Below are 23,908 nucleotides of genomic sequence, written 5' to 3'. Positions count from 1 at the left end.
CCCTAGAAGGAAAAGTCAACCCTTGTCTTGGTAGGCCAGCTGATAGGCAGTAGTCCCTGAATTCCCAGTGTGGTCTGGGCATTTGGGAAGTCCTGGCACTCCAGATGTAGATCACTGTGTCCCCCATTTTCTCCAAAGTGATTTCGGCTCCGAGGGAGGTAACATATACTTGTTTTTCCCTCAACTCTGGCATTAGAGGATGTTCTTTGACGTTTCCTGGTAACTCCTGTTTAGATCAGGACTTTACCTTCACCCTACAACAATTACTACTTTTAATCTGTAGCACAACTTCGTAAATTTCTTTACAGACTCCAGGTATTGAAGTGATTTCTTGGAACTTCTGAGGAAGGACACTGTTCAATCAGACTTAAGAGCTGCAGGGGTTGGCATACATGTTCTTTAGTCTCTCCTCCTCCCTCTTCCTTCTTCATGTGCCTCTTTCTCCCTTGGTGTGTGTGCTCCTGGTTGAGAGCTGCTGGCAGAGAATGTCATTGGGTTTGTTGCATCATGTTGGTGTGCTGTTGGCATCAGTGTCATCAGAAGTATTCAACCTGCATGTGGACCTGAGAAGAAGTGTTTTGTGGGGAAATGTGTCTGTGGGGTGTGGATATGGGGGGAGAAAGTTGGGGGAATGGGTGAGGGCAAAGTGAATGAAGAGGGAATGGGATGGGGAGCTTGAAAGCTGGAATGCTGAGCAGGATGCTTGCTTGTGAAAGGAGTTTGTTGAAATGTCTTGCTATCCTTTCTTCCTCTTGCTATCCCCTACTTGCAAACAAATGTTTAGGAATGAGACCATCATGCATGTTGGCCAGTGACCACCACAACTCAGGCATCCGAGTGTGAGTGGATGTACATGTCTGAGGCTCTGGACTCTCTTGGGACAGAGCAAAGTAATAAATTACTTGATCTCCCTGCAGAATCGGATCTGCCTTGCTTTAGTGCTGGTTCTATGCCAGGATTTAGTATCTCAAGTTGTTGGAAAGGGTCTGTTTCTTTCAGCTTCTCTCAAGGCCTTGAATTTCACAGGAAATGTGACTTTAAGTGGAGCCAAATATCACTCCCTGTAGATGAGGTTGTATAGCCCTTTTGCAATATGCTATGATATTACATTTTCATATCTGTATGATTTTGCCAAACTGTAATCACTTCTGCTAAAGTATCCTCCAGCAGTGAATTTTCCCTGTTGAAATTCTCAGGTAACCAATTTTTTACTAAATCTCTCATGATTCTGTATTTTGAAGCACAGACTTGACAACCAGCCAGGGCACGCCTGTAGGGAAAGGCATGTGCCTCTTGCCATTCCTTTGAAAAATCTGCCCAAATCTGTCCAAGCTGTGAAACAACAAATGCCATTGGCATATACTTCTTGCATCTTAATTTCCTTAAGAATCCATCTTGACTGTGTGTCAGAAACAGTCTTAGAATAAAGACCAACTAGGGAGACCTTTCATAATAGAGAAATCTCTATTAGTTGGCAGAGCCTCACTGTTCCTTTGCTGTCTGGAATGATCTGTGAAACCTCTGGCTACTTTGCCTCTCTACTAGCTTAGTCAGCTCATAAAACAGCAAGGAATAAAATATTCTGTGATTACAGCCTTAGTTCAGGTGTTGTGAATCTATTAGTCATAACCCATGCAGATGTGATTAGACCACCACACAGAAAAATTCTAATCTGTGGTGTTTAAAACTAAATGAGCAGCACTGAACTCCTTTCCCCATCTGCCTCCCCAGTATTAAAGACTAATTTAATGTCAGGCACTCATGAAAATCTAGCAAAATAAAGGATGCCTGCTTGTTTTGTTTTTGTTTTTCTGTGCTTGAGGCAAGTATATAAATTCTGTAGGCATTTAGTGAGTAGCCTGCTACAAAGTAATGCTGCTGCAGTGTGTTGGACTGCAAGTGACTCAGCAAAGATGCTTCTCTGGAGCTCCAAATGTCTTCATTGCCTATCTGGGCAGTGAAGCAAAAGAGATAATGGAGGCCACTGATCTGTGCTGCTTAGCACAGCTCCTCCTAGGCCTGGCTCAGACTTCTCTCTATTTTTCTTCCCCTCTCTCCCCCCCTGTCTCCCCCTTTCTCTCTTCACTTCCTTCAGTGACAGCACCCCAGCGAAAGCAAATAAAAGCCCCTCGCCTCCACCAGATGGAACTCCCATCAGCAGCCCTGAGACCAAGACTGTCAACCATGAGCTGGAACCATCCTCTTTGGAAGCACCTGGGGCAAGCATCCCAAAGTCACCGTCTCAGGTAGTGTCCCCATGACATTGACCATTTTTCTGCTGATGGCACAAGCTCTGTGAGTTAAAGACATCCATCAGTTGTTTTTTTAGACCTTATCCTGCTTCTGAGCACACAGAATATCACATGATGGTTGTTCTCTTCCACTGGTTCTTGAGAAAGTTCCTAAGAATGCAAGATGCTTATTTGCTATCTTTCTATTATAAGAACTGAGTGTCCTTGAATGGTTTCACAGGGGGAAGGCCAGTGATACTTTTTGCTGTCTGATAGAATGGCCAAGAAGATGCAGGGAGGATGGAGTTGTAGCTGGGCGAGGAGGTTTGTTCTTTACATTTGACTTAACCTGTGGAGTTTGGTGGTCCAGTTTCTTCTCAAGAACTTCTGTAGTTGAGAAAGGTTAAAATAAAAAACTTAATATTATAAGAAGAATATCTGTACATTGGATGATGTTTCACTTTAATATCAAGATGCAATATTATGCAAAAAAAAAAAAAGATTATATTTTTATGCTAGGAAGAAATTAGGTGGGTTCCAGGAAGAAGATAGTCCATTGCATGGAGTCTGAACCTTCTGTGTGGCCTTCACTAGGCCTTTTCTGGCATAGGAAATATCCAGCAGCATGTTCAAAATAGTAGATACAGCTACTCAGCATATCATCTAAGTGTTTTACTTTGGGAAGATAAAACATTTACTTCATCTTCTTGTCCCAGTGTTGCTGAGTGGGAAAAAAGCTTAGTAGAGAAAAGCAGTAACTAGATCAAATTTACATTGTGTTTCAATCCTTTTATCCCAGTAAGTGGGACACTAGGAGAAGTCTTCCAGGAAGGATTAAAGTTAAGAGGGGTTCTGGCCAAACTGGTAAGAAAATCCACTGCCTCTGGAAAGAGATGGGTGCAACCCAGAACTCCCTTGGTGTTCCCATGCATAGCAGTGTGATTCCAAATCCAAGTCTGTGGGGTAGTTTTTCTCCTGTTTCTAGACAGCCTCTCACTATATTGTTCTCTCCACTATTTGATTTTTATGATTATTGAGGGACAGGAAGAGATGTGTGGCAAAATTTCTTTTCCAGCCCTGTGAGATGTGTGGATGTCTGACAGTGTATTTTCAGGACTTCTCCAGGGTCTCTGAACATCTCGGCAGTGCAGAGCCTAACTGTGGCTTCACCACCAACCTGGTTAGGACCTGTGAAGTAGACTGTGTGTATGGGGGAGAGAAGATAGGATATCTAGAATTGCCCTTTTGTTGCAGGTTTCTTTTTCTTCTTTTTTTTTTTTTTTTTCTTTTTTTCCCCCAGAGATTTCCAGAACTTGACTAAAATTTGGAGCGAGAAATCATATAGAGATTTATGAAGCTGTTCACAACAGTCTTCACCCACCCTGCCTGTGGACTCATCTTGCTGAGTTTGGTTTCTTCCCTTTCCTTTAAATAGCACACATAACCCTTGTTTTTGCCAGCCTGCAAATGCTTTCTCCTTCACTTGCTGCCTGCCTGCCCACAGGAATGGGGCCGGAGGCACCCCTTGGGAAACAAGCAGGATACTCCAGCAGAGCCCTGGCATTGATGGGCCACAGGCAAGACTGAAATGAGCTTTGCAGTGAATGCTGCCACCGCCCGGCAGCTCCTTCCCAGTCTGTGTTTAATTCATCCCCCGGGCGTCGTGGAGAGAAGAGCTCCACTCCGTATTTGCAGTAGCTGCTAAGAGTTGGAGCTGGCTCCAGAGGCAGGGAAGACAAAGGCAGGAATTTCACTCTCAGAGCTGAGCCTGGTGTCTGTAGGGATAAAATCTAGAAACCAAGTGTGTGTCAGCTTGCCAGGCAGCTGGGAACAGTGTCTGCTCTCTCAACAGTGCCTGACTTTAACACTGAAATCTTCACAGGTGGCATTACTTTTGACCTATGGGTAAGTGATTTGTTCAGTGGTCCTCCAAAGGAGGCTGAGAGGCCTCACCCTCTTTGGGAGGATGGAGCACAAAGCAACAAGCAAGAACAATTCTCTGGTCTCTTTGTGTCTCAAATACCAGTACAGAATGTAAGCCAAGGCTGTGGAGAGAAAGACAAGACCAGGAGTGATCAAATAAATGCCAACTAAATTTTGAACTGTTCCCTATACAACCCAAAATAACCTCAAACTCTTTTACTGTCATTAATTTTTAAAAACAGTTTATTTCTGTCTTTTGGAAGAAGTGAATGCACTCAGCTCTCCGCAGAATAATTTGATGATGACACAAGACTTCAGGGGGATCTGGGAAACTTAAAAGGTCAGACTTCTGCTCTCAGTTACACCACTGAAACTCTGTAATGAGACTTTTGAAATCAGTGCAACTGTGTGGAATTTGGGAAGATAAAGCTCTGTGAGATCCAAGTCAGCAGAAGAATTTTAGAGGATTTGTTCTATTCTAGGCAACCAAATTGTTAGTGCATGATGAATTTATGGGTATAAACTAACATCAATATGCAATCATCTTGTCTTTGAAATGTGGTTTTAGTTTGCTGTTGGAAGTAATACTGGGTAGTGTGGAAGTGGCCATTTCCAAGACACTATTGCATTGGAGTGAAGGAGACTGACTATCCATATTAGAGGAATAAATAGTAGAAGAGTTGTGATATTTTTGACTTGAGAGATAGTAATTGGAGCCTTCCATTTCTGCAGAGGGTGGTTCTGTTTCTGAGAACAGCATTTCCCTGAAATTTCTGGCCCCATCTTGCCAGCAACTGGCAGGCAGGAGGTTTTCAGGAAGGGATTGTTCTCGGGGAATAAGGACACACCACCTTTTGCAAGCAGTGAAAAGTTGGTTCCATTCTGTTTTTCCTTCAGCTAACTATTCAGGGGGAAAAAAAGTGTGCTTTCATACACAATCATTCTCTCTAAAGTAGGTTAATCCAGTAGAAAACAGGGATTGTCCTTAGAAATCTGAATAAAGGCTGTGTAGAACTCAGTTATGTGCTGGAGGAGTGTGAACACAGGCCTAGGAGTAATGGATTTTCGTTTTTCAGATCTGGGCTTGACATTGATACACTGGGTGCACATTGCCAAGTCTCTGGGTCCTCCTGCCTTGCATGCAGCAAGAACATCAAGTAGCTGGAAAACTTCATTGTAAATGGAAAGCATTGTCATTGCTGAGTATTGCTGTGGTGCTGGGAACTCGTATGGCTAACTTATTTCAATAGCAGCTCCTTAAAGTCAGATTGGATCTAGAAATTATCCTTAAGCCTTGTACACAGCTAAACATGAAACCATGAGGTTGTGGATGCTGTGTCAGACTGAATCTTTAGTATGATGAGGGGTAATAGAATGGTTAGAGTTACAGAGTGAGGTACTTTTATGCATTCACTGGGATCTCCATTTGGGAAACATGTCTTCATTACTGTCAATGGTGAAACTGAGAGCAGAGTTGGGCTCACAGCAGTCATGGCTTCTCAGGAGTATGAGTTGTTCTTGCCTAAAGCCAAGATGCCATCAAGAGCTCCTGCAGAACTTTGTTACAGCACACTGAAAATCAGGGCACCAGGGAGCCAGTACTGGGCAGATCAGTCTGTCCTCATGGCCACCTGTCCATTGTAGAACAAGTGGAGTCTGTTCTCTCATTCCCTTAGGTACGGTAAGTATGGCAGAGGGAGGCAGTGCTGGCCTGTTCTGTTGGATCATGTTCTCAGTAATTGATCTGCTCCCTTCCCAGTGGGCCTTTTGAAGGTTGCGCATGCTTTAATTATGTATGCATGTCCTGTCAATGCATATTAATTGTGTTACGCTTCTCCTCTGCAGAGGGAAACTTGCCCACGGTTGAAGTGTAACTAATGATGCCAAACCTTCTCTGGAGGCGTGTGGTTATTTATTTTTGTTTTGTTTCAGTTCAACCCTTCACCCCTTCCCCTCTCTCTTCAGATGGAGTTGATTGGACCCTGCTCTGTGCCAGTGGTTGTGATTTCCCTCAACTTCAGTTTTTGTGACTAACCTGGTTCCTGTCTTTGGTTTTTTTGGGTGTCGCCGTCTGTGCTGTGACCATGTGCTCACTTGCATGCAGTTGAGGAAAGGGCCTCCGGTGCCTCCGCCTCCAAAAGTCACCCCCTCCAAGGAGATCAAGCAGGAGAACATCATCAGTCTGTTTGATGACAATTTTGTCCCCGAGATAAGTGTGACAACCCCTTCACAGGTTAGCTGCTATGCCCTGCCTAATTTTTCTCTGCCTCTGAACTCTTCCTTCAGACCATTCTTCTCTTGGGGGTGTCAAGCCATGAAACCTGGTCAGGTGAAGGAGGAAAGCAAGCTCAGCATTGGACCTCAGAAGCCAAAGGATTACTTAGGTGCAGATTTAAAGGGGAGAATACCAAAAATTCAGTAACATGTTGCCCTTTGAGAGCTTTCCTTCATAGAAGAAACAGGAGAAATGCACCTGGTCAAGATACGAGAAAGTAATTTCTGCATTTCTTTAGCAGCAGTCACATGGATTATGACTCTCTTCATATCCTGTGATGTGCTATGCTTTCTCCAAACCCACTGATCCTGAGTGTGGATGACACTTTTTTTTTTCTGCTCATGTACATCCCTAACTGCTGACTTTGGCATATTTGCCAGTTCTTGGAGAAGACAGTTTTGTGCTCTCTGTGCCTTCACCCATAGGCTTTGTGGTTTAAAGCTCATATCTGCACAGGAAAGGCAAAAAGGAATTGCCAAAGTTCTCTTTGCAAAGAGTAGCTGATGCAGTTAGATGGGCAGGACTGTGCCTGTAGTTAAGTCTACTGACACAGTCTGTCAGTATTGTCAAGTGGCACCTTCTGAAGCCCTGAAAAAGGAAAACAAGTTTTCAAATTATAGATTTTCCTCTTCACTTTCTATTTGATTTATGTCACTACCAGAGAAGCTGTCCAGGTGGGGAGTTCTCTGTTGGATCTAGGAGAATGGCAGTCCTAATGTATATAGGAGCCTGACCAGATTTCTGGCTGTATCATGAGATATCTGCATCTACTTTATTTAAATATATATATACATATGTGTATGTATATATATATATATATATTCCCTAAATGCTTGTTAAAGCACAAATCATATCTCTATCAGTGCTCATCTGTGACTCATTCCCTAATTTCTCCTTGCATCACACTGCTTCATTGCCTGTGGTTTGCCACCTTCCACCGAGCTGCTGAGGGGCAGACATGAAGTGGGGAGGGAAGGAAGTCCATGTTAGATTTGGCATGGCAATAGGTACAACTTGCAGAGTGGAGAGATGGTTTGACGTCAGTGTTGGAAGGCGGGGACTGCAGGCAGCTGAGCAGCTCTTTATCATCATCTCTGCTTCCTTCTCCTCATTGTAATGGACAGCTCTGTCTGCCCCATGGTTTCTAACATGTATTTCCATGTGAATGCCAGCCCTTAGACATATTCTTCTGCACCTGATCAGTGCTCTGAGCCAGGATGGGATCTGCTGTGATTTTTGACCAGATGGGAGTTCTGAGGGAGGACTCTGGTTTCCAGAACAATCTTCACTGAAGGGCCCAGCAGCCCCTGGCACTCAGTGTGTTGCCCAAGGCTGTTCCTGTCAGATGTCTTAGTTCCAGTGAGCTGTCTGTGGGAGATTTAGGTAAAGGCAAGGAGTGTTAGCCCTTGCATTCAAGTCTTGAATGATAGGTAAAACTATTCCATGGCTGCAGCCTTTGAAGTCTCACTATTAAACAAAGCTAAAGATTGGTGTTGTAACCTCTCTGATGGTGGCTTAGATGTGCTGGAAGAGCATACTAGAATTACTAGAATGCTAGTTGGTTTTTGCATGCTGGTCAGGGCTCATAATTGTGAGATGAGAGAGCTTGGTTCCTTGTCCTCATCCTTGTGGGTCTCAAAAAGACATGATCATAAGGCAGAGAAAAATCTGTAAGAAAATTAGGGTAAGAGAAAATTAGAAGAGGTGAAAATGATGTTGATGTCAGTGGTATTCAGAGGACTGACTTTAAATGGTGTCGCTTGCTACTTTCTGGAAGCTTTTCCATTGTGGGATTTTCATATAACTGTGGAGTTATATGAATAACTAATTTTTTGCTGTTGAAAAGGTAGTTGAAGCACTAGGGCCTGCTTCAGCTGGGAGGTGGGAAGGTCATAGTAAACAGGGGCTGGGAGGTCATAGGAAACAGGGGCAAATCTTCCTAACTTCCCGGAGACAGCAGTTTCCTCTGAAGCTGAGTAGAAAGCAGTACATTGTGGTTAGATTTAATTTAAACCACCAAAGTGATAGTCCAGTCTTAAATGCTAATGCTTTGTGTCCTTTGTGACTTCTTATTAATGGTAATCAGCAAATGTGGGGTCATTGTCTCTAGGTAGAGCATTATTCATTCAAAGGGAGTTATTCTGATGACTTTGAATAAAGTAGCAAAGCTTCTCAAATGTATGCTTTTTAGAAGACTTATGTGTGTAAGTTTATGGGATGCCTAGAAATGAAAACTATTGAAAACAATTTTTGAGCGGGGGGGGGTGGGAGATTCAAACCTCTTAGCTAGAATGAGCTGCCATATTTTGTTTCTTACTCAGAAGGCAGGAGGAAATTAGCAGCTTTGGGAATTAGCTCTGAGGTCTCTCAGACTTCCCTTCCATCAATTCAATTCTGCCTGGATTTTTGTTCCTGAGATGGGTTGTATGGATGGGAGCTCTTTAATGTGTAGGTGAGGAAGTTGGTCTGTCAGTGTAAAGGCAACTGTGGGGAATAGAGGAGCAGCCCTTCTCACTCATCAGTGGCCAGGATCCCTTTGACCACAGCAGATCAGGTGCTCACACCATGTCAGCTCATTTGGCCAGGTGGGAAGATGAATGAGTGCTGTGGAAAAGGCTCAGATTTGGTTTGCAGGGCCCTCATGTGAGCTGCCTGTGACTGTGGGTACCAGGCAGTCAGGACTCACATCCAGTGTTTGCGCTGCCACCATTTCTTCTGCGCTTGCAGCCTCAGCTCTGGGATATCACACACCCTCCCTCCACAGTGCACACGCGCCTGTCTAATGCTCATACTACTTTTCTCCCTCACTGCTGCCAAGTTTGATGCCCCTGGGCCCTTCCAGGAGGGAGCCAGCCTGTTGGATCTGGATTTTGATCCCATTAAACCAGATGCCACTGTGGGGAAGACCCCCACACCCGCCTCCCAGGTTGGTTCTTATCGCCGTTCCTTCTCCCTTCATAACTGACTTGTGCCCACCTGAACGATAACGTGGACCTGAGCTGTGGGTGGCTGGGCCTTGGATGTGGGTGCCCAGGATGGGGACCTTGGTCTTCTCTGCTGGATGTGCAAGTCCAGGAAGGATCAGGTGGCTGCTGGCCTGGCCACAGTCAGGCATGAGGTGTTTGTGGGGTGCTTGGGCTTTGCTCTGATGATCCACTTAATGTATGTCCCTCCCTGGAGCAGCATCTCTGTATGCTGTATGTATTTAAGTTGTTGCTCTGTGGATGGGAATTCAGCCTGAGCTCTGTGCTCTCAAGTGGATTTTTAATTAACAAGACACTTTGATAATCTGCAGTTACTTAAGATAAATAAGGCTGTAAATGGATATTCAAATGATGTGAAGCCTTTCTTTTTCTGTGTATGACACAGCCTACATTCATAGTTGAGAAGCAGCTTCCTGCCTGTCACAATGTGGTATCAAAAAGGAAGATGCCTAATTTCTGTTCTGGCCTGTACCTGGTTCTGTCCTCTGTCAGAGGCAGATGGACTGTACCTCATGTCATGTCTACATAACTGGAGGCTTTGAAGTGCATCCTGAATATGGTTGTTGTCCTCACTGAGATTTTCCATTTTATATGTATGAACTGGCTATTCTTTGCCTGTGGATGCCACTAAAGTTTGTAATAAACATAATTGGGTTGTCTCCAGTATCACCATGGTGAGTTGGTCTGTATGGCACAGATTTTTGTAGGAATAAGACTTCTTTTGTCAGGGTGATCAAACATTTGGCATTTGATTCCTCTAAATTAAAATCCTGTAATCTGCAAGATACTAGTTATTATCATAATTTGATAGAGATCAATATGGCAAAGCTATCCTTTATTGGAACTTTATGTGGGTACATGGGTATTGTGTCTACTTGCATTCAGGACAAACTCCATATCAGGATAAGCTTTTTATTAAACAAAAATTTACTTTTCTCTTCTGAATCACCAGTTAGAACTCAGATAGTTGGTTATACTGACATAGGATACAAGTATAAATTTGACTTAAAATGGAATTGTTATCCTTCTAGCAAGCAACAAATATTACACTAAGTGGGTTTTTCAAAAGTGCTCAGCAATAGCATATTTAGTGTTGTATGCTAATTATTATTAGCTTCAGAAGTCATTAAAAGATAGTCAAAAATCAATAATTTCTACCTAGTTATCAAAACAGTCAGATTTATTTCCTATAGGATGGGCAGTATGACAAAGTGGTTAAGGTATTTTACTACTGATCCAAAGGCATCACAGAATCGGAGAATGTTAAGGGGTTGTAAGGGATTTTAAAGATCTTCTATAACCAGGGATGTATAAATTCATGTACTAACAGATATTTTCAAAACATTCAGAGATAAGTGCTGTTGAATGTGTATGTCTGCTTCAGTCTGATCAGTGTCTGTAATGTTTGTACTCAGTGAAATAATCACGTATAAACATGTTTTATTTTTGTTGCTCTTTGACATGCTTAGTCTTTACCTTGGGATTTATGGGAGGTAAGAAATTCATATGTCTTTTGTCTCTCATCATGTACTGTTCACATGCCAGTGCCAGCTCTGTTCACATGCCTGTCTCCTTTCCTTCTCTGCTTCTCCTTCCTGCACACCCCAGACCAAAGTTGCTCTATGTGCTGCTGGACCCACTTATGCACTTTGTATGAAGCCCCAGGGCCACCCACATGTTTGCAAGTCAGTCTGGCACTCTATGACTTATGATTCTACAGTGCATATGCCCATTGCCTTTCCCTGCTAACCCACTCATCCTTCCTTTGGCGTAAAGCTGTGACCTTCACCTCATACTTAATACCACTGTGGCAGCATCCTCACTCTCCACAACACAGCATTTCCTAAACTCTCCACATCCTGTTGGTCTCGTGTGCAGTGCATAAATATCTCAGCTATCATAAATATATCATTACTGCCTGTGCCATTAGATATGTGCACATCTGGAATTGTCTGTGGTTGCTGTTCATCGGCCATCGTTGTCAGAAAGGCTGGTGTGAATTTGCTCACCCTGTGTCTACAATGGAAGTTAACTGCAGGCCCAAGACTTGCCTGGCATCTGCCTCAGCCTCAGCTTTGGAGCTTGCTGACAGGGAGACCCTGCACATGCCCTGCATCTGAACAAAAACCTGACCCTCATTTATGCCCTCTCTACATTTGTGGCCTGGGCAGGTCTCAGGTTGCTGCAGATTAGCCCCTTGAGAGAGATTTCAAGCACAACTAATTTTGAGTCCCTCTGGTCTGGCAGCCAGCAGTGTGGACAGAAAATGCTTGGTCTGGGTATTCAGGCCTGCTGCTGGAACTGGCTGTATTCACCAAGTAAGCTCATGGCAGAGGAATTGAGTCCTGCCAACCTTCCATTCCCGAGGGCCAGATCACCCCCTAGAATGAGTGTACTTGGAAGGACACAACTTAGCCCTGGCCTAAGGACTCACTGTGGCCACTGCTCCTTCACATGAGCTTGGGTAACATCAAGGAAGAAAGTTTCAACCCTGTGTGTTTTATCAGCCACCAGTGTTTAACATCTGTCATTCCCCTGTATGTGCGTTAGTGTATTGTCAATCTGTCATAGGGAAGAAGAGACTGGTTTAGCTAGGAAAAATCTCATTCCTTTCAGGTGAATGGGCAGGGGTAAGGTATGACTCTATCTAATTGAGCTGTGCTTACAGTCTTGGCTGAAAAAAAGTGTTTTGGACCACTTCTCTCATCCTGGAAACTGATTTTACCCAAAAGATAACCTGCTCAACCAGGAAATGCTACTAGTCAAAGTGTTTTCACTGTACCAATTCTCACCTTGGCATACCATATACAAAGAGCAGAGCTTCCTAAATATGGGGAATCTTCCTCTTCAAGTCTTCTGTAGTGTTTTTGTTATAAATGTTCTTAGCTGTTGATGAGAGAAGACTTTTTTTGGGGTTCCTTAGTCCTATAGGCCATGAGGTGTACAACTATGTAGAAAGTTGAGTGCAGCAGAGCTGGCTTAGTTCTGCAGACTGGGAGATGTGCATTGGTGTGCATGATGCTGCTGTTGGAATAAGCAAAGCTTTTAAACCCGGTAACAGCAGTGAGCAATCCTTAATTTCCCTGTACTATCTTTCCATTGCTATAAATGATTTTATAGGCCTCAGGATGCCCCACAGGTATATAAAATAGAAAAATTAATAGTTTACATGAAAATGCCCTTTGTTGAAATTCAGGGATTAATTTAGATCCAGTTTATCTGATTATTCCATATTATTTTTGCAAATTAGCTACTTTAAAAAAAACCCTGAACCCTCACACTGAGCTCCTTTTCACTTGTCCATATAAAACTGATGTTTGGTCAGATAGAGCTGACCTGGCATTTGTTCCAGTTCCAGTTTCACTGAACCCAGATGAAAACCTGGGAATGAATCCAATTAAACAGGAGAATCCTTTGTAGCATTTCATATGCATATATTTACCTTGGGTCTACCAAAGCTGCTGAGGAAATCTTCTGTAGGATGGGAACAGCTCTGCTCTTTATAATATCTTCTGGCAGTATAGGCCTGTGGACATGGTGACTGGGAGACATGAGGAAGGATGTGATAGGGGAGGAAAGCATGTGTTAGATGACACCACTGGAGCAGCTGAAGGTAAAGTAATGGATTTGTATTAAATCAAGGATTTATTTCTTTGTTATTGCTGCTGTTATTAGAATGCTGCTTGGAGGATTGTGCTAGTGTATGGCTAATAGTCAGATGGGTGTACATTTAAGGTTTTCCATGGTGATTACTCTGGGGTTTTGTAAGTTTGGGACTATAAGAACTGCAAAATTAAGGAATCTGGACAATGCCTTATTTCGAATATGATTGTATGCAGGGGTGTATGTGTCTTGATTTAACTCCAACTGGCAGTGAAACACCACACAACCACTCACCCATTTCCCTCCCATTTGTGGGATGGAGAAGAAAGTTGGAAGGATAAAAGTAATAAAACTTGTGGATTCATCTTAATTCAAACAAAATAATAATAATAATTGTAATGGAAAAGAAAATAACAGACATAAATGAAACCAAAAAAAACCTAAATGAGGCAAATGAAAAAAAGTTGCTCAACACCAGCTGACTCATGCTCAGCTCATTCCTGAGCAGTGGTATCTGATCAGCTTTTCCCATAGTTTATACACTGAGCATGATGGCATTTGGGATATCCCTGTGGTCAGTTGGGGACAGCTGTCCTGTCCTTGTGCCCCCCAGCTTCTTTGCTGGCAGGGCAGCATGAGAACCTGAAAAGTCCTTGACTTGGTGTAAGCACTGCTCAACTACATCAGTGTTGGCAACATGATTCTCATCCTAAATCCAAAACAGCCCTGTACCAGCTATTGGGAAGAAAATCAACTATCCCAGCTGAAGCAGGACAGCACATTTTTATCAAATGTATGAGGCATGTGAGCATGCTGAAGCTGGGTATCGCCATGTATTAAAAATGACAAATCTTGGGAATCTTCCCAGATGCTGCCTGGCCAGTCTCCCAAGGGGCTGATTTGCAGCCTTGCTGCTACCAGAGCCAATGTACTTCCTGCATTGTTGCAATTTCTGGGAGGGGCAAATGAATATCTTTAATTTTGTGTTAAAAAGAGTTTATCTGACTCCAGACAAAGGAGAATAAAAAATTGAACTGCTGTAAATCTGTCGTAGGAGTTTGGTTCTTCTTTTGTTGTGCACAGGAACCCCTATCCCCAGGTTTTTTAGAATAGTCTTTGCCAGACAGTGATTTGTGGGTGATACTGAATCTCCTTGGTGGTGGCAGCTTTTGTGCAGTAGAAACTTTCCATCAACATAAATGCATTACACACCCCATCTGGAATATTCATAGAAAATTCTTAATAATAGAATATTCACAACAGAATCTAAATTCACAACTCTTTGGGCCTGTCCAAAATTGAAGGGAGTGAAAGTTAGCACATAGAAAATTATACTGTTTGATTCAGTCCTAATGCCATGTTCATACTGGGTGTGGACTAAATGCCATATCTGGACACATAATTACCATGCTCTTTTGTTTATGGGAGTAGGTGAGCACTTATGTATTCTGTGATTGTTGATCCTTGGAAATAGGCTGTGCAGAGATCCTTGTTCTTTGGAGTGCAAGAGAAGTTGTATTCTCATACAAGTGGGCAATCTAGATGTAATAATAGATACTGTGTGTGTGTAAAGTAGCTCTGCCGTTTGGATTGTGAAGAGAAAGAGGCACACAGAATTTTTGGCATTTCATCAATTTCCTCTGAATTATTGCTTACTGCAAGGCTGGAGTTGAGGGTTTCTGACTTTGTTGTGATGAGTTGCAGAGATAGGGGGAGACAGAAATGCAGCCAGACCCTACAGTGTCTCACCTTTTCAGCAGATGGCTCAGGCAGTGGCACAGAGCACTTGGACAGGCTGGGCTGCACTTTGCTGCACACTTGTGTAGCTGGAATGAGAGTAACTTCCATTGGGATGATTTTTGTATTGCAGCCTGCAGAAGCAGCCCGTGCAGGAGCTGAAGCAGCTGGATCAGAAGCAGCAGCTGGAGCTGAAGCATCTAAAACTGAAGCTGACTCTGGATCGGTAAACAGCTCAAGGGACAGCAATCCCTTTTCTTCATCCCTTTGTTACACAGCACATGTGGGAGGCTGGACTGGAAAAGAGATGTGTAGCTGCTTGGAAAAAACCATCTCTGCCACTGGAGTTACAGTGCTCTTATTCAGGGACCAGACTTAGCTGTTGCATTTTATTTGTGTAATGCTTAGGGAGAAGTTCTGCTGGAAAAGTCAGTAAAAGAATTGTCCCTTCACCCATGGTTTGAAGTCAGCCCACAGCCCATGCTGTCCTAAGCTGTGTTGTCAGTTGGAATCCCCCTAGCTTGTCATTTACTTTACCTACTCTATCCTCTGGGCTCTGGCTGTGTCTTCTGAATATCTAGGCTGCCTCTCTTTTTGATGATGCTACTGCTCTTTTAGGGGACAGGGATAGGTCCCATGTCATGGCAGCTTTGTTCCTATAGGCTGTCACATTTGAATTGTCTGTTCCAGGAGGGCTCTGTGAGATTGCATTGTGACCACAGGAACTGGGAAATGCCAGGCATTATGGTCTCAGGAAACCTACAACCCATCCCTGCCTTCCTGCAGCCTTAGGCAGAGAGGCAGCAGTCACCAATCCTTCTTGATGCTCCTCTGCTGTCCCTTGGGGTGTTCTTGTTGCTGACTGGTGTGCTGGGAGAACCCATTGAAGCCAGGGGTGGTTGGGGTCTGGATCCTCCAGGATGGACTTGGAGCTTCAGTTTTGGATTCTCTTTTCTCAATGTCTTTTTTTCCCTTCCTTGGCTGGCACTGCCTATCAGAGCTCTCTGCCTGCTGTTGTTGTGGAAACTTTCCCTGCAACTGTCAATGGCACTGTGGAAGGAGGTGCTTCATCTGAGAGAGCTGACATGCCCCCAGGATTTCTGTTCAAGGTGAGTGTGTGCTTGTGTGGCATTGAATTCCTGGTGAGGATTTTTTTCTCCCCTCCCAGTTAATTGCAAAGGCATTAACTGCTTGCACTCAGCATGGCCATGGGCTAGGCCACATTGAAAGTCAAAACAGAAATTGAAGGAGAGATAAACCTTCCTCTCCAGCAACACAGCTTCCTGCAGTTCCAGATGTTTCAAAGGATTATGTAAGAGCATCTGCATCTAAAGGTCTTGCTATACTGTGCAGCAAACCCCATTCTCTCTGCTGCAGTGGTTTCTGTCTTGGTGGTGTGGTGGTGTTGGTCACAGACTCTGGACACTGGATAAAATGTTGCTCTCCTGACAGGACAAGTTAAACTTTGGTGCAAGTAACAAACTGAGAAGATTTGGGAACACCAGCAGGAACAGAGGACTCTGTGTTTGGGAAAGTTAGAAAGCCAGAATTAACAGAGAAAAGACAGGGAAGACAGGGAAGTTGGGTGGGTATTCTGAATATGCTAAATATCACTTGCAGCAAAGACATGGAGTAAGGAGTGATTTTGGTGAGGGTAAGCCACAAATTTAATGTGCCTAAGGGAGTGTGGTAGCCAGAAGGCACTTTCTCTTGAAAGTGAGAATTTACATCATCTTACTCTAGGAACACTTCTCTGCTTTAGTCATACCCATTTTTTTCTGTGAGTTCTGCTGAAAGAAGAATAGAAAAGCCCTGAAGAATGACAGGAGGCTCATAACATTTAGTCTGGTTTCAGGTGGCATTATAGGCTGTAGTGCTCCAAGTGCTCCTCTCCTGTCCCTGCAGGTCCAGGCCATGCACGATTACACGGCCACTGACACCGACGAGCTGCAGCTGAAGGCTGGGGACGTGGTGCTTGTGATTCCATTTGAGAACCCTGAGGAGCAGGTGAGTGGGGGAGCCAAGGTGTGAGCCTGGGCCAGGTGGAGCCAAGTGGCTTTCCTGAGCTGCTTCCTTCTTCACTAACAGTTGGCTGGCTGAATCCTGAGCCCTTAGTTTGTGGCTGGGAGCTGGCAAGTGAGCTGGTTGGCCTTGAGCTTGAGATTGGCTTCTTGCAACAGAGGAGAGGACTCTGCTTGTTACTGGAGAGTGGAGACATTATCCTGCATAAAGCATGTGGAGTAGCCATGGGTTCTTGTCCCTGTCAAAACATTTGAGCCAATGCAGTGGCTCTCTTGATCAGGGATCCCAGCAGAGCCCATACTTTTTCTTCTCACTGTCTCTAAGCTTGATGCACATTCCCTATGACCACTACAGTACAGACTATGAAAGAAGTGGCTCATACTTTATATATCATACTATATATACTTTATATATACTTCTCTTTTGAGAAATGTTGGAGCTCTAAGAAAGCAGGTGGTGGTGGATGATGTCTTGCACTTAAGCACAGCAGTGGCTGTTTCCAAATGACTGTGTTTGGTCAGGAGATGGCAGCAGAATCAAAGACTAGAACAGGTCTCAGCTCTAGAGAACAAGTCTTGCTGCCAATCTTCAACCTGAATTTACTTGGTCATGTTTTTCTTTAATTTGAGCTATTTCTAGAAGCCTTGAGTAAGTCCTTCTCACTTTGTGTTTGAGGGCACCCAGCTGACAATCTGCAGCAGTTTTACTACCTTGACTGAGAGAGGTGGTGAGTTTATAAAATTAATGCTAACATCTCTAGGTTTCTGTTTGGAAAAGAAAGAATTCTCCATATTGACTGAGCAGTCATCAGCAATTTGGGTGTGACCAAGTTTAGATAAAATCTGGATTCCACAAGGGGTAAAGGGAAGGTGATGCAGTTCACTAATTGAGAAAATGTGGATCCTCTGTGGCCCAGCTGTTGGCTTTGTGAATTATGGAGACAGATCATGCTGATGCTTGTGAAGTGGAGCCATAAAATGCCAACAGTTCCCACACACCTAGGGGAGGAAAGGTTTTTGGAGAATAGGCACTGATTCCTTCTGGAAACAAGACTCCCAACTGGGTGGGACTGCCCTGCACAAGCATTTGTAAACATTTCTTTCTCAGAAAGCTTTCTGGATGGGAAATGAGTGCCAGCTCCCCCAGTTTCTGTGGTAGGAGATGGCGTTTGTGGAGCAGATGGCGTTTTTGGATCAGTTTTTCAACGCCCTGTGTTTGCACTTTAGCTGGATGTGGGTGCAACAGCCATGAACTCGAGACTCTCCAAGCTGCAGAGGGTGAGCTCTGAGTGTTGCTAACATGACTCTGTAGCTGCACTGAAGCCCTCTAACCCTTCTACAGTGTATCCTGTGCTACAGCTCATTTCCCTAACCTCAACCATACCCAGCCAGGAATTGCTGGCTGTTAACATGTGCATGAACTGTGCACGTGAGTGGAGGGAGCTTAGGATACTAGATTGATTCCCATCCCTACCTTGCAGCTTAGGTGTCAGTCTGTGGGTACATCCAGGCCAGGATTCATCTCTCTTGATAGAAAAAAGGGTTGAAGGCAGCAACATTTCTAAGCTGGCACTTCAAGTGATGTGGTTTAAAAGTGTTAAGGCCCTATCTGGATTCTTGTGTCTAATCCCTACAGCTGAGGAGACTTTTCATGTGGTGGGAGTGATGCATGCCTGCTCTATGGCACAGCACTATGTGCAAATGGATGAGCTTTTGTGCCTGATGTGCTGTGAGCTGGAAGCTGCCTTCTAGACACTTGGGCCCAGTGTCTTCTGCCTCGTTGTTTGTCTTCCTGATTTATGGCATGTCAATCCTTCCACAGTCCCTGCAGCTGGCTGCTGCAGATGGGCTCCCATCTCGTGTCATTCCCATGACATCTCCTGAATGTTCCAATCTCAGGCAGCAGTCAGGGCTAAGTGAGCCTGCAGGCTCTGGGAGCTGTGCAGCTCTTCTGCCTCATGCTGCACTCTAAACCCATAGGCTGCCCCACTGCAAATGAGTGGGGTATGTGCATGGAAGGGGAGCTTCCATGGTGGCAGCTCCAAGGCACGCAGAAAATACAATGGTTAGACACCTGAGCTGCAAGCTCAGTGCAGCTCTCCCACCTTGAATATATTGAATATCTCCCTCATGTGCCTAGGATGGAGCAGAAATCTCAATGCCAGACAGCCTGCAGGCAGAGGGAAGTCTGGTTCTGCTCACGAGCAGGTTCCACAAGCAGGGTTCCTTTTGCTGAGTGAAAATTCATCTGTGTTGATAGATGTATAGGTTGGAGGCTAGGGAAGACCTTATTGAGAGACCTAAATCATATGTGGCATTTTGCTAACCTCACCTTGCATCAAACCAAACAGACTGCTGAGTTCTGGGAAGATGGGTTGGGTTCCTCAGCTTTCAGTTCCCTCAGATCATGATTTCAGTGTAGCAAATAAGACTCACTTTGCCTGTATCACCTCTAAAATGCCAGTCATGTGGGTGCTCTGACTGAGGCAGGGATGAGCACCTCGTGGGGCAGATTCATCCTTTCCAAAGACTTGTGCTCAAGATGAATGGGGTGAATTACACGCTGGAGGTGCCAAACTTTTATGGCTATGGAGAATGCTAGACCCATCATGTTTGCATTGTGAAGGGTGAGATAGGTGGTTCCCATCCTGTAGCTCTGGGGAGTCTCTTTTGGCAGAATTTCTCCTTTTTCAGTGGGTGTAAATTATGACATGTTTTTGTTACACTTGCTTATTTTTTACTGTGTCTTCACAGTATGGGTCAGATGGGAGCTTTGGTATGAACTCTGGTGGGATGTAGCCTTTTCTCTGTATAAAAGGAAACAAAAGCATTTTTTCCTTCTCCCCCATACTTTTCCTGATTTGTCTCCAAGCCAAATAAAAGCATGGCTTTGGTAATGTCTTGACACCTCCTTGGCCTGCACTGTGTAAGAAAAAGCCCTGCTCGCATCTGTCCTTTAGCATCTGATCTCTGTCTTCTCCTCTAGGACGAAGGATGGCTGATGGGTGTGAAGGAGTCTGACTGGATCCAGCATAAGGAACTTGACCAGTGCCGAGGGGTTTTCCCTGAGAATTTCACAGAACGGGTGCAGTGAAAGTCCAAGCCCACCAGCTGTGTTTCTGCTGGAAGAAAGCAAGTTTTCTGGTAGATAACTGAAAAAGAACAACAAAAGGCAATGAAGAGAGAATTATGAAGGAATAGAAGCCTGAAAAAAAGGTCAACTTTTAAGCTGACACACCTTTAAGGGTGTGTTCTTCTCAAAGGGCAAGGTTTCAGAAGTTAATTGAAATTTGAAATGTTATTGAAATATATACATAATAATAATAATAATAAGGCAATTCAGATACCCTCTTCCCCTTTGGTTTAAACAGCATTTGTATTCAAAGGACTGATGCAGAAGCAACTCAGTGAGGTTCTCCAAGTACTGCATTGACTGAATTGTCAGATGTCAGTCTGATTCCTGGAAAGGCAGTATTTGTCAAATGGCTTGAAAGTAGAAGCTGCATTTGCTCTTGGGTGGGTTAATCTGTTTTGTCTTGAAGGTGGCTTGCATGGCAACCATAAAAATTCAGCCTTCTCTACATCTTCAACCTACAGTAGGCCAAACTTTCTGTTATGCTGTTAAAAAATTAGTGTATAGTGTTCACCACTACAATGTATGTGTGTGTGTGTATTTTATTTTCTTACTTTAAAAAAATGTTACATAAACTGTGATTTTATACATGTAAAGGTAGAAGAAACTACATTGAAAGGGCATGAAGAAGGTGAAATGTGTGAAGTTGTGCTCAGTCCAAAGTTCTTTCAAAGTGGACACCTAAATTCTCACAGTAGGTTGGCCTTTGAAATCCAAAGGGGAATGGACAAATACAAGAGGTCAAACAAGACAAAACAAACAGATGCCATTTGGATGTCTCTGAAATTTAGGAGAGGGAATCCTCTAGTACACATATCCCCATCTCCTACACCCCCAGGAAAACCCAAAACCTATTGACAGTTTCAGAAAAGCTTAGATTCATATAGATGGAAAATAGCTCTAAAATCTACTGGTTAGAAAATTTGCTTTTAAAGACAGAGATAAGGGAAGAATTTTTATTTTCTTCTGTAAGAATATCAAAGAGAAAACACTGATAAGAAACAAATTACTTTCTGTGCTTTTCACTGGCATTGTTTTTTGTGGAATTGTATTTCTTATTTTCCTTTGAAGAGTTCTGTAAGTGAAATATTGTTAGATCAGCTTTCTCCAGTGCTGTGCTGATGATCAAGTTAACCTCCATGAAAACTGGACTCTTGAAATGCTCGTTTAAAATGGCTGTGTGACTTCATGCTATTGTAATGCATTAGAAAGGAAGGCAATAATATCAACGTGTCAGTGTCAAGAAGACACTCTGCAGTCTAATACTGATGCTGAGTCCTTTCCTTTACCTTTCCTTTGCTTCTGTTTGTTTTTGAATTATTTTTTTTTTTTTTTAGTTTAGACAAGCAGATGACAAGGCATATTCTAAGTGCATATTACACTTGTTAATATAAGCCAGTCTGGCTCTCCAAGACTCTAAAGTCCCACAAAGGTACTTTATAAACTTTACTTGAATACTGATGCAGCTGGCAAGCAAGTCAGGCTATTTTAATTTTTTACAGCTTCCCCTCCTCCCCCATGATGGTTTTATCCTAAAGGGATTTTTAACAGTGAGGTTACACCATGCTCAGGATCACTCTGAAATAATCTTCCAAACTGGTAGGAGTTGGCTTTTGTCAAAGCTGCACAAAATGCTGACAGAGTACTGAAAATCTCACCTTTTCCAGTCTGTTTAGATTATTTGTAGACCAACAGAAAAACATTGTAGGGCAAAACCACAACAGCTTAGTTTGGAGGAACAGATCTGATTTTGATTGGAAAATATATTCTTATAGATGCAAACATTGTTGGAGTTCCTCCTGCTTTCAGCTTGGGAGATGATCCATGCTAGTTATTTACAGCAATGTAACAGGCATTAAATCTGTCCTATATACCCAAATCTCTTCTCTTTTTTAAAAGAAAAAATGTGCAGGAATTTATTTTGCATCACTGTTGGAAACCCCAATAGTATTTAGAAGTAGCTGCTCACAATACAGAAGGACTGGACTCCACAAATTATAGTATGGTGAGCTGTTGCTTTAGAATACTGACTGGTTTGACTTTTTTTTCCTTTTTCATCAGGGTTGTCTTTATTATTACTCTTTTTTGTTTTTCAAAATATCTATTTTTATGCATTTGTGACTTCCATTACTCCTTTAAAGATTATTCATATAAAAATATACATTTAAATATACATAGAAATATATATATATATAAAAGTGGGTTGATCCAATTAACATAATGCTGTCAGCTTAAAATGTTTATTTTTATGCAAAACCTGTGGATAATAGCTTTGTTTCTTTTTTTAAAAAAGGACAAGATTCTAAGTTACCAGAGCTGTGATTTTTGTCTTATAGTAACTGTTCTAGACCATTTAGAAAGCTGTGCTGATACCTAATTTATTGTGGGTTTTTTTTGCTGTTGTTGTCCTCTGCTGTGCTTGAACCAGATGACTGTCCCAACAAAGATCCTTGTAAGGCCTTTTCATTTTATTGAGCTTGCAGAGCAACTATCCAGTACTGTATTGTCCCTGCAGAAGTGGTAGCACTTTGCAAAAAAGGGATGTTGTTTTCAGGTCAGGTGAGTGATGCTCCAGTGTTGCTGGTGGGGAGAGTGTTGTGTCTATCTCCATTTGCTACCCCCAACCCCAAAACCCCCAAGCCCCACGGCTTAGATCAGGTTAGGGTGGGTTACCTGGATCTTGCATTGCTCACAGATGAGTGGTGCCAGCACATCTCAGTCAGGTTCTGAAAATGCAGGATCAGACCCACAGTTTATAAATTGCCTTATGTGAAAGTAGGATGGCATAGCAGGAAACTCGTAGGTGGCAGTGTTCTTTAGAGCCAGGGGATCTGTCTCCTGGGTCATTCAGCCCCTTGTAAACAGCTATGGCTCCTCCCATTTTCAGTGTTTTTACATCTCCTAAATATCTTGATTCTGGTTGGTATTACCTGGTGAAATGAACTTCCCCTTTTCTTTGGTTTAGAGCTGATTCAAATAGAAAGAGGGACAGTAAACTCCCAGGTAGGTTGTGCCCATCTGGTTTTTCAGTTTGCAGGCTGAACTGAAAAATCTGAGAAAAAGCATAAGGGTCACCTGAGACAATTTTTTTTTTTCCATTTTCTCAGTGGAATGAAAAAGGGAAAAATTGAAACAAACAAATCCTTTCATACCAAAAAGAAAAATTAATTTTTAGGCTTGCATTTTAACAAATGTTATGTCTTGGGCTGTGACAAGTTGCTTTGAAGCAAAAATATGAAAACTTCTGTTTTGAAAATGCTGAAAGAAAATGTTTTAATGTTAATAGTCCTTTTGCCTTTGCCTTTTTTCTTAATCTAATGACTCGTTTCAGTTAACTCTAAACTGTATTTTTTGCAAATACATTATCCACTGAAGAGAACCCAAAGAAGCCCAGCTCTGCTCCACTGACATATACACTGGACACATTTCAGGGATTACTTGGTATCTGGCCCATCAAAGCTGCTGTTTTCCCCATTTAATAATCTTCCACTTGATTGTTCTACTGGGTGACAAATAAAAGCATCTCTCATCCCATGCCATTGACTGGTTTTGTAGCTGAACTTAAAAATACATTCTTGCACTGTTGGCTTCAGTTTGGTTACAGATTTATGATAATACTCCAGTTTGAGCCTAATCCTAATATGAAGTGGGAATTAATATTTACCCAACTGATGAGAAAGAAATAAGGCATTGTTTCTTAGCCCTTTTTCTATCTTAGCAGAGTCGGTAATATATCTGTTAGAGTTAAGGAAAAGTCCAGGGTAGAGAAGAGTATGGTGTTCCACGTGAGACTCCCACATACTCTGTTGTTTTCCATGGGAATTCCTCAGCTGTCTGCTTTTATCACCTTTATTTTGCTTGGCTGTTGAGGTGAGGCAGTTAATGGGGTCATGCAGGTTCATTTCCAGCTACTTGAAGCTGGTACTGCTTTGTGTGAATTGTGCCACAGTCCTTGAAGCTTTGTTCACTGTTGCAGAACTCTTTCCTGTCCTACTATCCTA

At 43.0% G+C, this 23,908-nt stretch overlaps 1 protein-coding gene across 15 annotated transcripts in view; it reads left to right on the top strand.

Annotated features, from left to right (window-relative positions):
* BIN1 (bridging integrator 1) overlaps positions 1-23,441 on the top strand; it is a 90,442-nt gene extending 67,001 nt beyond the window's left edge. For 4 of the 15 annotated variants that reach the window (XM_021526156.3, XM_021526158.3, XM_021526155.3 and 1 more), the window contains 8 exons: positions 2,096-2,246; positions 6,259-6,387; positions 9,248-9,355; positions 10,883-10,906; positions 14,887-14,979; positions 15,752-15,862; positions 16,659-16,760; positions 19,761-23,441. In XM_021526156.3, coding sequence (XP_021381831.2) covers positions 2,096-2,246; positions 6,259-6,387; positions 9,248-9,355; positions 10,883-10,906; positions 14,887-14,979; positions 15,752-15,862; positions 16,659-16,760; positions 19,761-19,868 — 826 coding nt within the window. In that variant the 3' untranslated portion in view covers positions 19,869-23,441. The remainder of the gene's footprint in view (positions 1-2,095; positions 2,247-6,258; positions 6,388-9,247; positions 9,356-10,882; positions 10,907-14,886; positions 14,980-15,751; positions 15,863-16,658; positions 16,761-19,760) is intronic. The other 11 variants (XM_021526162.3, XM_021526160.3, XM_021526159.3 and 8 more) reach the window with 4 other exon arrangements.
* Positions 23,442-23,908: the final 467 nt, after the last annotated feature.

This window comes from Lonchura striata, chromosome 8, assembly GCF_046129695.1.
Source record: "Lonchura striata isolate bLonStr1 chromosome 8, bLonStr1.mat, whole genome shotgun sequence".
Classification (NCBI taxonomy): domain Eukaryota; kingdom Metazoa; phylum Chordata; class Aves; order Passeriformes; family Estrildidae; genus Lonchura; species Lonchura striata.
Note: the sequence above shows the minus strand (reverse complement) of the source record. Positions and strands in the feature narration are given on the sequence as shown.